General features: G+C 48.7%; 1 protein-coding gene across 2 annotated transcripts in view; it reads right to left on the reverse strand.

Moving 5' to 3' along the window:
• The window catches only part of MTCL1 (microtubule crosslinking factor 1), a gene marked incomplete at its 5' end in the record, with an annotated part of 122,338 nt that extends 105,313 nt beyond the window's left edge, over positions 1 to 17,025 (reverse strand). For both annotated transcript variants that reach the window (XM_082668268.1, XM_082668267.1), the window contains 3 exons: positions 4,954 to 5,112; positions 6,202 to 6,426; positions 15,976 to 17,025. In XM_082668268.1, the coding sequence (XP_082524394.1) occupies positions 4,954 to 5,112; positions 6,202 to 6,426; positions 15,976 to 17,025 (1,434 nt within the window). The remainder of the gene's footprint in view (positions 1 to 4,953; positions 5,113 to 6,201; positions 6,427 to 15,975) is intronic.
• Between the last annotated feature and the right edge of the window lie 405 nt (positions 17,026 to 17,430).

Genomic DNA, 17,430 nt, shown 5'->3' on the forward strand with positions numbered 1-17,430 from the left:
AGGATAATTGCCATCGCTTAAGCCGGGGTGACTACAAGGACAGTGGCACCATTAACACGGCCGGGAAAGACAAAAGAAGGTACAGGTGGGGGCAAAGGTGACCAGTCTGTTCCTGGACAGTCTGAGTTTGAAGGGTGACCAGAAACCCACCCTGGAGGAGGCCACCAGGCGGCTGAAAGCACAGTCTGCGGCTGCAGAGAGAAGCCCCGGCGACGGAGCCGAGGGGCACAGAGATGCACCGTGTGACTGTCCCCCGAGGGGCACAGACACATCTGCAACCAGGCCTGTCGTGGAGACACACGCACAAACTACCCTGGCCTTTCTCAGAATGTGGCACATCGTCCACTTACCAAACTTCAGAGGCGAACAATAACCAGTACGGCTCAGGACAGAGAAAACATTATCCTCCCTCTAGAGCGAGACCCACGAGAAAGTTTGTTCTGGCTTTGCTACAAAGGGCCCATTCACGGAGACCCCAGCTCGAATTTTCTGATTAGCATCTCCTCCGCCACCTCTGAACCCTGTGTGGCTGATTCATCCTTCTCTGCTTCCAGAACGGTCCACCAGCGTCCGACCCTCCTGAGACTCTGTTTCATGCTTCGTTGGAAAGTGTGGTGTCAATATGCAGCCCCACCAGTCTGACTGCGACTCTGGAGATAAAATACTATGATCGTGTCTCAAGTGAGCCATCCTTCCGAGTAATTTTAAGCTGTAAAGAAAGGGAGGGGCCAGCACCCCACCCCTTCCTCACAGCCAGCCTGGGCCTCCAATGTCAGTGATCATTTCTCACCCCAAAGAGCTTTTCGTGACCAGAGGCCAGGTCCTTCACAAATCCATTTGAATGTCTGCAAAAGAATCCCTGCTCGCTTTCAACACATGTATTTACTTATGTGTGTATAATTTACCTATTTATACAAAAACAAACACGCATATAAAATTTATAAAATATACTTCAAAGTTGTTGTCCGTACCCTTAAGGTCAGGCTCAAACTGGAAATTTTGAGAAAAGGAACCATTACGGCCTGCCTCCTGGCAAACTCGGACCAAAGCGGAAAGAGGGAAGTAAGTTATTAGAACGCGTAAGTGTAGAGGTGAGATCACAACCAGAGGAGGGTCCCCCCCCCCACCCCGGGACAAACCTGCCCAGGTTCCCCCGCCTCCGCCGCAAAGGTCGGCACGGCTCCACGCTCTCATTTTCATCCCCCACTCACCCGGCGAGTCCCCGATTTCCCCCGAGGGCAGGCACTGCTACAGGCACCCCCAGTGACCCAGACAGAGCCCACAGAGTATTCACAAAGGGGACAGTGATGAGGGCCGAAGAACTAGAACATGCAGCACTTTCACGGAAGTGGCGACATACGCAGAATTTACCCAAATCCATAAGGTGTCGGATCAGTAAACAGCTTGAGGGCAGCACCTGTGCTGCCATATTCACATCCGCTTCCCCCAGGGCCCAGTCAGGGCCTGAGCGAAGTGTGGGTGGAAGGGCAGATGGACGGATGACCGAGGACTGGCTGAATCAGGAAACAAATCCAAAGGAACCATGAAGTACTAAGTGACGCTGTTGGCAGGTAACACACTGGCTTTAGCCATCATCTTAAAGCCCTCACCAACAGCTTTTAACTTCATCAATAGGCAGGATATTTTCCAAGAGAACATTCAGCTTTAATCTTATAATGGAAGTCAACAACAAAACAGGATTTGCATTACTGTAGCAAATGAAAAAAAATACATACGCATTGTCTAGACTGCTTTGCTAGAACACATTCACTCCTTAAAATTCAAAAGAAATCTGTGTTTAAATCATATTGGCTACATCGTTCTCAATGGTGAAAAACTGAAACCATTTCCACTAAGATCAGGAACAAGACAAAGTTGCCCACTCTCACCACTATTATTCAACATAGTTTTGGAAGTTTCAGCCACAGCGATCAGAGAAGAAAAAAGTAATAAAAAGAATCCAAATCGGAAAAGAAGTAAAGCTGTCACTGTTTGCAGATGACATGATACTATACATAGAGATTCCTAAAGATGCTACCAGAAAACTATTAGAGGTAATCAATGAATTTGGTAGAATAGCAGGATACAAAATTAATGCACAGAAATCTCTTGCATTCCTATACACTAACAACGAAAAATCTGAAAGAGAAATTAAGGAAACACTCCCCTTTACCACTGCAACAAAAAGAATAAAATACCTAGGAATAAACCTACCTAAGGAGACAAAAGACCTGTATGCAGAAAATTATGACACTGATGAAAGAAATTAAAGATAATACAAACAGATGGAGAGATATACCATGTTCTTGGATTGGAAGAATCAACATTGTGAAAATGACTATAGTACCCAAAGCAACCTGCAGATTCAATGCAATCCCTATCAAACTACCAATGGCATTTTCACAGAACTAGAACAAAAAATTTCACAATTAGTATGGAAACACAAAAGACCCCGAATAGCCAAAGCAATCTTAAGAAACACAGAGCTGGAGGAATCAGGCACCCGGACTTCAGACTATACTACAAAGCTACAGTAATCCAGACAGTATGGTACTGGCACAAAAACAGAAATAAAGATCAATGGAACAGAATAGAAAGCCCAGAGATAAACCCACGCACATATGGTCACCTTATTTTTGATAAAGGGGGAAAGAATATACAATGGAGAAAAGACAGCCTCTTCAATAAGTGGTGCTGGGAAAACTGGACAGCTTCATGTAAAAGAATGAAATTAGAACACTCCCTAACACCATGTACAAAAATAAACTCAAAATGGATTAAAGACCTAAATGTAAGGCCAGACACTATAAAACAGAAGAAAACATAAGCAGAACACTCTAGGACATAAATCACAGCAAGATCCTTTTTGACCCACCTCCTAGAGAAATGGAAATAAAAACAAAAATAAATAAACGGGACCTAATGAAACTTAAAAGCTTTTGCACAGCAAAGGAAACCATAAACAAGACGAAAAGACAACCCTCAGAATGGGAGAAAATATTTGCAAATGAAGCAACTGACAAAGGATTAATCCCGAAAATTTATAAGCAGTTCATGCAGCTCAGTATCAAAAAAAACAATCCAATCCAAAAATGGGCAGAAGACCTAAATAGACATTTCTCCAAAGAAGATACACAGATTGCCAACAAACACATTAAAGGATGCTCAACATCACTATTCATTAGAGAAATACAAATCAAAACCACAATGAGGTATCACCTCACACAGGTCAGAATGGCCATCATCAAAAAATCTAGAAACAATAAATGCTGGAGAGGGTGTGGAAAAAAGGGAACCCTCGGGCTTCCCTGGTGGCGCAGTGGTTAGAAGTCCGCCTGCCAGTGCAGGGGACAGGGGTTTGATCCCTGGTCTGGGAAGATCCCACATGCCACAGAGTGGCTGAGTCTGTGTGCCACAACTACTGATACTGCGCTCTAGAGCCCGCGAGCCACAACAGCCGAACCCACGTGCTCCAACTACTGAGGTCCGCGTGCCTAGAGCCCATGCTCCACAACAAGAAAGGCCACCGCAGTGAGAAGCCCATGCACCGCAACAAAGAGTAGCCTCCACTCACCACAACTAGAGAAAACCCGCGCACAGCAAGAGAGACCCAACACAGTCAAAAATAAATAAGTAAAATACATAAATTTATTTAAAAAAAAGGGAACCCTCTTGCACTGTTGGTGGGAATGTAAATTGATACAGCCACTATGGAGAACAGTATGGAGGTTCCTTAAGAAACTAAAAGTAGAACTACCATATGACCCAGCAATCCCACTACTGGGCATATACCCTGAGAAAACCATAATTCAAAGAGTCACGTACCACAATGTTCACTGCAGCTCTATTTACAATAGCCAGGACATGGAAGCAACCTAAGTGTCCATCGACAGATGAATGGATAAAGAAGATGTGGCACATATATACAATGGGATATTACTCAGCCATAAAAAGAAACGAAATTGAGTTATCTGTAGTGAGGTGGATGGACCTAGAGTCTGTCATACAGAGTGAAGTAAGTCAAAAAGAGAAAAACAAATACCGTATGCTAACACATAAATGGAATCTAAGAAAAAAAATGTCATGAAGAACCTAGGGGTAAGACGGGAATAAAGACACAGACCTACTAGAGAATGGACTTGAGGATATGGGGAGGGGGAAGGGTAAGCTGTGACAAAGCGAGAGAGTGGCATGGACATATATACACTACCAAACGTAAAACAGATAGCTAGTGGGCAGCAGCCTCATAGCACAGGGAGATCACCTTGGGGCTTTGTGACCACCTAAAGGGGTGGAATAGGGAGGGTGGGAGGGAGATGCAAGAGGGAGGAGATATGGGGATATATGTATATGTATAGCTGATTTACTTTGTTATAAAGCAGAAACTAACACATTGTAAAGCAATTATACTCCAATAAAGATGTTAAATAAATAAATAAATCATATCGGCTGAATAACAGACACAGGCAGCACACACCCATCATCTGCTGACACAGGGTACTGAACAAGCGTAACATATTTTCCAGCTCACTGGAAGAGAAGGCTCTCGAGAAAAATGCTACCACCTTATTTTGTATTCTAGTAATAATATACCTCGCTTGGACCCATAAAGGGAATTAACGGCCAGCTCATCGGAATGGAAATTATAAAAAATAGCTTTAGAGCAGGGTTCAACAAGCCTTTTCCGGAAAGGGCCAGAGAGCAAATATTTCAGGCTTTGCAAGCAAGACAGCCTCGTCACATCATCATCTTTGCTTTTTTAGGTTTCTGTGCGTTTTTTTTCCCCCCCAACAATGCTATGAAAAATGCAAAAACCATTCTTAGTTCCCAGGCCATACAAACCGTTGCTGGCCGACCCGCCTTAGACCATGGTAAGAAAGAATAGGACACTTGGAGTCCCAAGTCCCTCACAATTCAACCCAAGGGGCAAACCCCCGTCCATGTCTGATTTACCTCCTTCAGTCTCTCCAGCTCGTTTTGGAGGGCCTGTTTGGATATTTCCACTTCAATCATCTGCTGTCGGAGAGTTTCATTCTCATCTTCAGCTTTAGCTCTCTTTTCCTCCACAGTTTCAAGTTCATGGTGCAACCTGACCGACACATCTTTGGCCACCTGCATCAACCCACAGAGACTGTCATCAGGATGGGGAGCTTTCTGTGTGTTAAGGGTACCTCCAAACAACTTCAGAGGCAGAATCATTAAGGAATATTATATTACACCAAAGAGCAAAGACCCTGGCAATATTAACAAGCCTAGTTTTAAAGGAGGAAGGTATTAGTTTGAAACATGAAATCCACATTAAGGGAAAATATGACATTCATCTGGATTAAAAGCCACTTTGCAAGGCCCTGCTCCTTCTAGAATATCAATATCCCAGGAGCACATGCTTTAAATGACAAGTTAAAAATCATCACCATCATCATCAAAAAAATAAACATTTCTGTTCCCCAAAATAATACAAAACCTACCTGCTTAAAAAAAACAAATGAAGTAATTCTATATGCAGTAGATGTTTCATGTAGTCAAGTTTTAAATTGTCTACTCTGGTAAAATATTTGAATGCTAAAGGCACTTAAACATTTTTACTTTATAAAAGGAAATAAGGAAGGAGATTTTTGTGAGAGAAATATAAATCACCTTTTTATCACACTGAATGACATTTTGTTAGTGGTTTATAAATCTGATAGTTACAAAGATTCTTTCTGTTATTATAATGAAAGGCTAAATGAGATTTCCTAAGGACTCGTTTAATAAGGAGGACATTATACATAATTCATCTCTAGATAAATGATTTGATAATTGGGGCAGGAGAGAAGCCATGGTGGAGAGGACAAATGGAATAAAGTCTGGGATTTCTTCACCTCATTCCCACTTCCACCAACGATTCTCAAAGACACTTTAGACAATTAGTTATGTTCCTATTTCTCTTTCAGTTAAATCACCACTACAAGTCTTACTTGGGTTATGGTACTTTCAGGTTTTCTGCATCCTAGAAACTTAAATAACCAAAAAAAAAAAAAATTTAAGTGGCTATGACCAACTTTTTTTTCCTGGACGCTCAGGCTCAGCGGCCATGGCTCACGGGCCCAGCCGCTCCGCAGCATATGGGATCTTCCTGGACCGGGGCACGAACCCGTGTCCCCTGCATCGGCAGGCGGACTCTCAACCACTGCGCCACCAGGGAAGCCCCCGCTCACTCACCTTTAAGTCCTGCTCCAGACTTCGGATGAGCTCGCCATCCACCTGCCCGGTCTCTGCCACCTTCAGGCTCTTCTGCTCAGCCTTCCTGAGGCGGTACTGCAGGATTCGGCAGTTTTTATTGGCGCGGTCCAGTTCCCGCCGAAGCTCCTGCAGCTGGTAAACATCTTCCTCTAAGTAACTGTCTCTCATCTCTTCCATTTCAGCACGGAGTTCATCCAACTCATCCTACACAAGCCAGACAGAGGAGACTGAGAAGCCAGGTCCATCAGAAAGGATGGAGTCGTCCATCCACCCCTGCTTTGCAATACTGTGAACCTTCTGCACAGTTACCTGTCGGCCTCTGGCCACAACTGTGTGATACGACACAGGGACTCTGGAAATTCTCATGCAAGACAATTATCACCAGACGTCTGTTCAGATCTTATAGATCCAGAAGCCAAAAACGAGCATGGATTATGCACTGCAGGCTCTCAGCATTTATCCTGCTCCCAATCTTTCCTTACATAATCATCACCATAAACGAAGTCACCTCTGCAGATAATTAAACCTTTAGATTCCAACCAAACGCTGACCTAAACCCGCGTCTCTAAGACACAATCTAGGCAGTAAGACAGACACTGCCTGCAAACAACACAGACTTTAGTGGGGTCATAACTGAATTGTCTGGGAATTATAACATACTCGCAAATGTCCCTAAAATTCTGTCTTGACTCATGATTCTAAAGATAAAACCGGGAGATCAGCTCAGTGCTTTGTGACCACCTAGAGGGGTGGGATAGGGAGGGTGGGAGGGAGACGCAAGAGGGAGGAGATATGGGGATATATGTATATGTATACCTGATTCACTTTGTTATACAGCAGACACTAACACACCATTCTAAAGCAATTATACTCCAATAAAGATGTTAAAAAAAATAAAGATAAAACCTCGTGCGCTGTTTCTTTCCCATTCGTCTGCCCTGCATTTCCCATCTCCACTCCACTCTGGTGTCAACATGAAGACACGCGGGTACAGGAGAAACCCAGGAGTTATTCCTGGCTCCCTCCCCGCCTCATGCCAGGCCACAGCCAATGCAGTGCTATCAGTTCAAAGTCCAAATACCTGCGGCTCTCCCGCCTCTATCCCTCTCAAGAGAGCCACAGGTAAGACTTACACAGGTAAGCCCATCCGTCACCTGGGTGCCCCGCTTCCCCTCTATAGCTCAGGCTCCACCCAGACCTACCCTTTTCATAAGTAACTCAGACCTCCTCCCCCTACTCATGCCCTCCAGGGGGCTCCGCATCACAGAGAAAGTTCTTCCAGGTCCTCCCCAGCACCTGCATGCTACCCCCTCCTTCCCTGCCACCCTGTTGCTTCCACAGGGTCCAGGCAGCTGGAGGCCTTTCACCTGTTATGGCCTCCCCTTCCTCCCCAGCTCTTTGCGGAGCTCACAGTCACACTGTCACACAACTTGGAAGGCACACAATGCCACCCCCTGCCATCCCCCAGCCCCCCAGTCTCTAGTCCAGGCCCTGCCCCTCCCCGCCGCCTCATGTTATCTGTGTTTCTTCCTGTTCATCATCTGTCGCCCACCCAGGAAGGTAAGCGCCAGGAGGGCAGACACCTGGTGTCTCCCAGTGTCCAGGGCAGCGTGAGCCACACGGCAGGCCCTCAATAAATATTTGTGGAATGACTGCCCATGAACCTCGGTCAACACCCAGAAAGACCAAACCCTAAACAGGACCCAAACCAGACATCCCCGCACATGGCTTTGTTCCAGTCTTGCAGTCTGGTCCTGGAAAATTCTTCCCAAACCCATAGACACAGCTGCAGCATGTGATGAGATATAAATTCTATTATAAAGACTTCAACAAGGAGCAATTTGGAAGGCGGGAGATTAAGCATTCTAGAACTGTCTTGATTAGTTTGATAATTGATGGCATAAATGCCTCCAGATTAGGGTACACTTGTTCATCGTTTGTTTTTTTTTTTTTGCCACACCACGCAGCTTGTGGGATCTTAGTTCTCCGGTCCCTCGGCAGTGGACGTTAGGCGTCCTAACCACTGGACCGCCAGAGAATTCCCCCATTCCCGTTTGTTTTGCTCAATTAATACTGAGGCTCAAGGGAAACACTCTCCCAAACGTGGACACCCTAACTTGTCAGCTCTCACCCTATTCAGTTTGTTCCTGGAGTCTGACCACCCTTGCTAATCCTGCATTTATTCTTAAACCCCGGGATTTATTTACAATAAAGAACAAGAGTTTCCCAACACCAGAGCCTCAGGTAGACAAGAAGTTGACTAGAAAGGAATCTCCTCAAGAGTATCTTACCCTGGGTAAGATGAGGTCCAAGAAGTGTAACAAACGAATTGGGAAACTTTGTGGAAAAATACAGACTAGCGCCAACGGGGTGAAAACAATTGTCCAGCCAACCCCACCTGTGTGCAGCCATCACCTATATGGGAAAGGGCACAGACGTGGTACCTCATTCCCCCAAGCCCCGGTCTGTAGGTTCTCCCACTCTGTCCACACCACCTGACCAAGAGCATTACCTACTCAGCTGACCATGACTCCATGTGGAGCCTGTTTCAACGGACCACCAAGGAGAACGGATGTCAAAGGGGAAAGCTTTACCAACATTCCTAGTAGTCAAATGAATAAAAACGTTTTTGTTCTCAACCGCTACGTGTTCTTACAGAATTTCTGTACCAATGATGACAGCCTCATTAAAGATATAAGATCTTCTCATGTGTCTTAAGAAAGTTAAATCTTAACATTGAAAATGTTACGATGTAAAAGCAAGTTTCATTGCTGTTTTTTTCTTCGTGGAGATCTCTTCCTGTCAATCTTGTTCCTGGTAGGAAAATTTGTTGGCACTGGGAGTTACTGGGCCGAGCACAGAGGCCGGTCACTGGAACATCCATGAAGAGAATGGACAGGCTGGGCTCTTCAGGTGCCTGGAGAACCCACCTATTTCAGGAAGGTCCTTTCAAACTGCAGCAAAGAGGTTGTTCCTGATGCCCGATCTGCACTGAGCCATGGAAGCTGTGCCCTTGACCCAACCCACGCTGGAAGAGACCAACTAACTACCAGCTGCAAGCTTCAAAACAGGCCTGTGCATGCTATCCTCCCATAAAGAGTAGAGAGTTAGGGCTTCCCTGGTGGCGCAGCGGTTGAGAGTCCGCCTGCCGATGCAGGGGACACGGGTTCGTGCTCCAGTCCAGGAAGATCCCACATGCCGCGGAGCGGCTGGGCCCGTGAGCCATGGCTGCTGAGCCTGTGCTCTGCAACGGGAGAGGCCACAACAGTGAGAGGACCGCGTACCGCAAAAAAAAAAAAAAAAAGTAGAGTTAGTCCTGAATCTTCAAAATCAAGGTCAAGCTTCACTCAGATCCCATCTGTGAATCTGATCTGACTTTGAGAAAAAGCCTCATCTCTACACACGTCGGAATACAGTTAAAAGTTAATTGTTACACTGGGTAACTAATAAAAAATAGTTCAATACAGGCAATAATCACTATATGTATGTACACATACAAATATCCAGTGGTGTTGGGCATTCCATTTACGGAAGGAAGGAACTGTTTACGATTGCTTTTCCTTCTAGAAAGCTTATCAAGTCATTAATGCCTGAAACGATCTATTATTCAAACACGAGTTTTAAAATGTGACATAACCATAAAAAGACATGATACGACTTGCAGGTAAAAAATGTTCTCTGGTTTTCAGACTTCGTAATGGGGGTGGCACGGGCTTGGGGGAGGCCCTCATCGGCCCAATGTTAAACGCTGGCTACGTTCTACGGACGCCTACACCCCCGCTGCAGGCTGAAAAGGTCTGTTCCGGGGCTAGACGAACCCACACCTCCAGATCACCGAGTAGGCCACATGTAAACAGCTAAAATTTTTTGGCATAAATAATCACTAACATTAGATGCATTGAAAAGAAAATTAGGGGGAGACCATAATTGCATGTATTTGAATCATTGCTTTTGTACCTCATTTTATCTAAATTTGTAGAACAGAAGGCATCCTTTATTAAGCACTTTACCTTCATTACTAAGCCTAAAATAACCCTGCCAGGGACACACGACCCCCATTTGACAGACAAGGAGGCAAAACCCAAGCCGGTAAACACATCCAAATCCTCTCAGCTAATAAATGGAAACCCAGCTACAAACCCAGGCTGTCTGGTTCCATACACATGCTCTTTCCGGTAAGTGCTAGAAATTATCTGCAACAACCAGGACAAATGAAACAATAAGCTTTAAATCATATTTTTAAAAGTCCACCGTCGGTGTAAAATAATGAAAACAAGCTAACATTTAGACCTTGACATTGTCAATGTGCAGGTATACTTATTTTCACACTTGGTCCTCACGAAAGCATTATAATATGCAGAAAAGGTATCCATACCCCCGTCTTTAAAATGAGGACACCGAAATTCTAAAAGTTTAAATGCTTCCCAACACTAGCCTGTAGCAGAGATGGGATGAGGCCAGGGTTTCAGCTCTTTTCATAGAGCCTTGAAAAAAGCAATTTTCAGGTTCAGTGAAAAGAAGTTCTAAGAAAAGCGAATTATGAACCACGTAAGCTGGCAGCAGACATTTGAGAAGCCAAAACTGTGATTATTCAGATTCAGGTCATGATGAGAGTGATTTTCAAACTAACATGACATTAATTTTCTGACAGCATGCTCTAACTTAGAAAACATTAAAGAACCTTAAAGATGTCTGCCATTTAAATGCTTAAAAATAAACCAAGTCAAGCAGAACATATAATGTTTCTGGCAGACAACATTTACACAGTAAGTAAAAGTGGAAAATCGTTGTTTTTTAATACAGATATTAAGAAAAAACTGCCCTTAATCAAGTTTTATATTGAATTAACATCAGGTCTGTCAGATACTCAAATGTTAGATCATTACCACATTGAAAAGCTAATTTAGTTTTAACTAAATATACTTTTCAAATTTTGTATGTAAAATGAAATCTTGATGTAGTGGGAAGTTCCCCAACTACTCCCCTTTGCCTGCAGATAACGATCAAACGTTATTTTACATCTATCTGACACATATCAAATTCGAGAAATAATGAGGTACCACGTGTGCACTAGAATAAACCAAGATTAAAATTTCAACGAAAACCTCTTTGCAGATAGTTTTATCCACCAATATAAAAACCAAATCCACACGGTGAAGCGGTGAAAACTCTTGATTATACTGACAATCTCATCAGATCTTAATCGCCTTTAAACAACCTGAAATCAATAACTAGTCCTATTTTAATCACCCCTCCCTAAATAGACCCAACTTAGACAGTGAGAGCAGTCACAGCTGGCTACTGTTGCAATAATTCCCTCTTCTGGGAGTTACAGACCTTATCCTCTGTTGTAATATACAATGAATCCACCTCGCTTCCCCCCGGACAATGGAACTGTTCTCTGCAGAGTCCCAGCTGAGACTCAGAGGGCTCAGGGACCCTCCCATTGTTTACCAAGCACAGTTCATCCAGCAGCGACGGCCCTGTGTTCCCTGGTCTACATGATCTTGCCACCTAAGGTGATTACTGCCGCTTTGAAGGCTGAATAAAGAGTGGGTGTGGAAAGCAGAAGGTCAGGAAAGAATAGGGATACTGTCTGCTTTAACCTTCCAGAAGAAGGGAGGAGGGCCAGGGGCCGGGGACGGAGGGAGGGGCTGCAGCACTTCAAGCTCAGAACTGTTTATTCCTGCCTCCGTGTCCACCCCACCTCCACCCTTTCCAGGCGGCTGAGCATCTGGGCTCTGCGCAGGCAGATTTAACCAAATCCTTTCAGACCTTGAAACTCCAAAGACTCCAAGTGAGACGCAGGATGGTGAGGCTGGATCGGCGCTGATGCACTGCAACCTCTCAACCCAAATGGCCTCACCAGCGGTCTCCCTAAGAAATCACTCCTCTCCAAGAATCCAATAGTACCTGCTCTGTAGCTAGCGCTGACTTTTGTTTTAACCAGAAATAATTCTTCTGAAGTAACTGAAAAGGCAGAGCAAACTCAGCAGCCCTTCCCCCACTGACCTCGCGGGCCCCACAGGACACGGGAACTTTGGGGTACACTATTTGAGGGCAGGGGGAATGGTGTCGTGCGAGCATCCCCAGTAACGCGAGAAGCATTTTCAAAATAGGCCAATAAACTCAAAGCGATTAAAACCCTCCTGAAAAGCCTGTGAGAACAGAGAACATAATTAATATGTTCACAATGAGCTCTAAGGCTTGTCTGACTGTCTTGGAGCAATCGAGCAAAATCGCAGGGGCGGCGGGCAAGGAACGCTCCAGCAGGGTTTCGTGGACGCCCTCATCACTAACCTGTGCCTGGGTCTGGTCTGAGAAAGAAGCAAATGCCTTTCAATAACTGAACTCAATCTCGCACCTTAATTCCTAAAGCCTTCGGAACACGTGTGAATTCATCAGTGGTCAAGGGCCAAGAGTGCTTTTCTGACTGTGCCTTCAGACAAAAAGCCAGCTACCTGGATTAATTATGCACTTCTCACCTAGTCACCACGTTACTCCGTGATGACAGTAGGAAAGCAGGGTCAGGGATGGCCCCGTACAGCTCCACACAACAGAAGGGGGTACTTCTCTGTTGACAGTTGATTTTTAAGAAAATACAGCAGGCTGGTAAAAACCAAGAGAATTCCCCTCAAATTTCCTGATCAGCAACACATCCTCCTACAGTTTTGAGGCCTTAGTTTTCTGCCTGGATTACTCTTAGGTCATTCTAGCTCAGAAACCGTCTTATACAGTAATGGTGACAGAACTGACTCAGGAAAGCTTGTAATACTTGTGGTCACCATCCTCCACAATATATCAAAGTAAAATTTCTGGGTGGAGTCTCCTTTCTAATCGCGAGAGTTCTGTGCAGCATTCCCTAAGAAAGCATTAGGTCACGGGCTCGCTTTTATCTACCATCAAAAGAAGTACCAGTGAGGACAAGAGCAACAAAAAGAGACGTTTGGGCTTATAATACACACACTCTAAACCTCACGTGCAAAGCAGGCCTACAGCAAACGTCATTGCCCAGGAGGTCACTGATGCTCCCAGCCCCATTTTGCACAAGTGGGTGGGCTCGCTGGCCTTTAGAAAAGTCTAGCAGGGTTGTTGTCTGTCTTTCCCACATTGAACTACTGTCATTTAAGCTTTGAATAGCCAATCACGTAACTCACACATGTGTTGGTGATCATTCTTCTGACTTCCTAGCCTCCCCAGACCTCCTCTATCTCCGCTTCTCTCCTGTCAGAGGAAAGGCTGGGAGATGGATTCAGGCATCATAAATGGTCGGCTGTGACCTTTTCTCCACAGGAAATGGCAACTGACATTTCCCACAAATTAAACATTGTCAGTGGGGTTTATGAGACCATTTGTCCACAGGCTAGGAGAGGTGTTCTTGGTGGCCCTTTCACCTAAAAAGAGGGCCCCCTAGGAAAGCTAAACGCTGGGAACATTTTGAGCTAATAAACTCTAAGGCAAGCGTGTGCTCAGAAAAGGAGCCTTCATGGAAATAGGGTTGCAGCCTGGAGCAGGGAAAGAACAGAGGTCTGGGGGCAGGGAAAATACAAGCTGCATCACTTACTAGCTGGATGACCTTGGGCAAGTCACTAAGTTTTCTCAGCTCTCAGCATCCCTGTCTGTGAAATTGGGATTATGATAAATATAACAATGATACCCTATGTTTCTGTGAGATTCACTGAAATATCAAATACATCAGATTAGGTGCCAGGGTCAGACACCTATTTCCTTCATTGAGAATCTAACATGAAAAAATAAAGCAAATAACCAGTCATCTAGGAATGAACCCCGAAATGACTGCCTACCTTAAGATTAAAGATGTAATGAGAAAACCTCTTTTCAAAAAAAATTTTTAAAACCCTTAATTTTCTGTTACTTAGCTGTCATGATTTGGATAAACATCATTCAATCAGAAACGCTGTGGGTCAGGGACTAGGCTAAGAGCCAAGGCTGCAAAATCCAGTAAGATCATCTTTCTTGTCCTCAGGGAGCTTACTTCCAGGGCAAATTTACAAAAGTGCTGATTTCACAACAGAGTTACACATGATACCGTGGCTCTTTCTCTTCCACACCTCTGAATTTCACTGTTGTCTATTACACAAGAATCAGTGACAGGGACTTCCCTGGAGGCACAATGGTTAAGAATCTGCCTGCCAATGCAGGGGACACAGGTTTGTGCCCTGGTTCAGGAAGATCCCACATGCCGCGGAGCAGCTAAGCCGGTGAACCACAACTACTGAGCCTGCGCTCTAGAGCCCGCGAGCCAGAACTACTGAGCCTGCACACCACAACTACTGAGTCCGTGCGCCTAGAGCCCGTGCTCCGCAACAAGAGAAGCCACTGCAATGAGAAGCCCAAGCACCACAACGAAGAGTAGCCCCCGCTCGCCACAACTAGAGAAAGGCCCCGCGCAGCAACGAAGACCCAACGCAGCCAAAAATAAATAAATAAATGAATTAAGAAAAAAAAATGCACTATTTGAAACGTCTTACTCCAAGTCTCCATCTGCTCTCTTTCCCCACCACTCTCCTCCTCTGCCTCTTTGAACAGGATAAAATAACCACTGGGCTCAGTGAGTTAGAGCAGCTTCTGCAGCCGGAGTTTAGGAATACTCAGCAGTTCACTGCTCTGATCCCAGTTTGAACTGCACACTTCATCACCAAGCACCTTAAAAGCTCACATCCTTGGTCCCACCAGCCAACACTTGGCCTCCATCAGGGACCGTCAGCATTTGCTGAGAACACAGGGCGAATCACAAAACCCACTGATACAGGAGGTTTCGGAGCAAACATATATTTAACTGTCTTAACAGAAACAGGAGATTTACACCAGTGGAGCTATTTACCAACCTGCGTATCACAATAAATTAAAACAATTGCTTTCAGGACAGCCCTCGTACTTTCAGGTGACCTACCCCCACCCCCAACACTGCCTAAATCCTCTTTCCTGCAGCGCCAGCCCTCCTCCTCCTGGAAAAGATGGAGTCAGACTTGTGCCCCAAAGCTCACAGGACCCAGAAGCCTCTTAGAGCGGGCCCCGCCGCCAAGTGCTCAGATAGGACGCAGAGGCTGCGATTCCCTCGAAAGTGCCCCGGCGTGAGAAGGGCATCAAGTGGCCTCTCCTGACACGGAAAACCCAGGTGGTGGACGCTTACAAAGGACCGGCCAGCAGGACACAGTGGTCCCTCCATTCAGGCCGCACTCAAGAGACTCCTGAACTGCAGGTTTATCACTGAAAACGCCGAGGCCCTCTGCTCTGTGAGCCCCGGGAGAGACACGGAGGGCGCCCGTCTTTCTGTAACTGGGAGAAGCGGCAGGCGAGTCTGCAGCCTGGGCCACCACACCCTCCGAACCCCCCTTCTCCTCCCACAGAGCCCGGCCCAGAGCCCTTCGGCTGGGGAAAACCCGCTCCCACAGGCTAGGGGTCTGGGGGTCGACTGCACATCCAAAAAGTGATCAGAGCCGACACTCTATAATCAACGCAGCATCAACAGGGGCAGAGGCATCCCCGGAAAGCAGCAAGACTTCTAGAAACAAGCTAAGTGGGTGGAAAGCAGCCTGGACCCACAGGTCTTGCTGCTCCTTCCAGAAGTTTTGGCTCCAGTTCCCAGCGCCCGGTGTGTGCGGGGGTCAGGAAAGTGAACGACAGCAGGAGAAAGCGCTTTCGGGACCGGGAGGCGGGGCTCGCGGGTTCCAGCCCGCACCCAGACGTGGGGTCGCCTCCAGGCCACCGGCGGCGGGGTGGGCTGCGCACCTTGAGATAGTCGTTCTCCGAGCGCAGCTCCTCCATCTCCCGCAGCAGCTCCTCCGCCGCCGCCGCCGGTACCAGCCGGGGCTGCTCGCCCGGGCCGTGCTCCTTGGGGTTCCCGGGGACCGTTCGCTCTGGCGGAGCGCACCCCCCGGCATCCTCCGCCACGCCGGGCCCCGGGGACCCCGCGGGGACCCCGCTCGGGCTGCTCCGACCCCCGAGGCAGGCGGCGGGGGGCGCGGCGAGGAGCGGGAAGGGCTCGGGGCTGCCCGTAGGCGCCCCCCGAGCCGCGGGGCTCGTCGTGGGGGCTCCCCGCAGGGGTTCCCGGTCGCTGGAGCCCGTGCCGGACTCGGCGTCGCTGCTGGCGGCGGGGATCAGGCGCTGCTCGTCGGACAGGGGGTCGGAGGGGCAGTCAGAGAGATCGGAGCTGCTGTCGGTGTGGCTGATGCGCGAGCCGGGGGCCGGGGAGCCGGCCGCGGGGGTCACGGCGAGGATCACGGCGGGGACTGGGACGATGGGAACCCGGGGACCGGAGGCGCGGGCGGGGACCACACCGGAGCCGCGTTTGGCTTTGCGGCCCTTGGCAGCGGCGGGCAGTGGCTCGGCCCCGAGCGGCGGCTTCCCGACCCGGGGCAGCGGCTCGGCGGGCGCCGCGCGCGCCGCCTTCCTGGGGCCCGGAGCGGCCTTGGCGCCGCCCGCTGCTCTGGCCCCGGCGCCCGGCGGCGGCTTGTCCTTCGCGCCGGGGGCGCCGCCGCTGCGCCGGGAGACGCGGCCGGGCGCGGCCGGGGGCCCCGGCGAGGGCGGCGCCTTGCCCGCGAGGCTGGGCGAGCGCGGAGCAGCGGGCGCCGGGGCTCGGCCCGAGGAAGGGGCTGCCGGGCCGGGGGCCGCGGGCCGGCCGTGCAGGTCCTTGAGAAATGGCCTGGCGGGCGAGGGCGCGCGGTGCAGCCGCCTTCGCTCGGCCAGCGGGTGGAGATAGTGGTGGCGGTGGTGCTGGCCGGGCAGCTGCGGCTTCGCATCCGGGGCGCCGCCGGCCGCGGGGCCATTCAGCGTCTCCATGGCCGGGGCCCGGGCCGCGAGCAGCAGCTCAGGCGGCGGATGCTCCGGGCGGCGGCGGCGTGCAGCCTCCCCACACGCCCGCTCATCACTGTCCGCCAGCCCCGCCCGGTGTGCGCCTCGCACTCCCGCGCCGCCGCCGTCCCCCGCACCCCGGCCTCGAGGATCCCCGCGGGGCTCGCGGCCTCCGTCTCCCGGCTCTCCTCCGGCTGAGGTCACCCGCGTTCGCGTTCTCTGGGCGCGGCGGCGCGGCGGCTCCCTGCCGCTCGCATCCTCTGCGCGCGGCGCGCCGGGCTCGCACACCCGCCCTAGTCCAGCGGCAGCGACGCTGGCGGCGCGCTCCCCGCTCCCGCGCCTCGCTCTCCGCCCAGCCCGCTCCCCGCAGCACCGCCCGCTCGGGCCCGCGCC

This window comes from Grampus griseus (genome assembly GCF_964374135.1).
Source record: "Grampus griseus genome assembly, chromosome: 12".
Classification (NCBI taxonomy): Eukaryota; Metazoa; Chordata; class Mammalia; order Artiodactyla; family Delphinidae; genus Grampus; species Grampus griseus.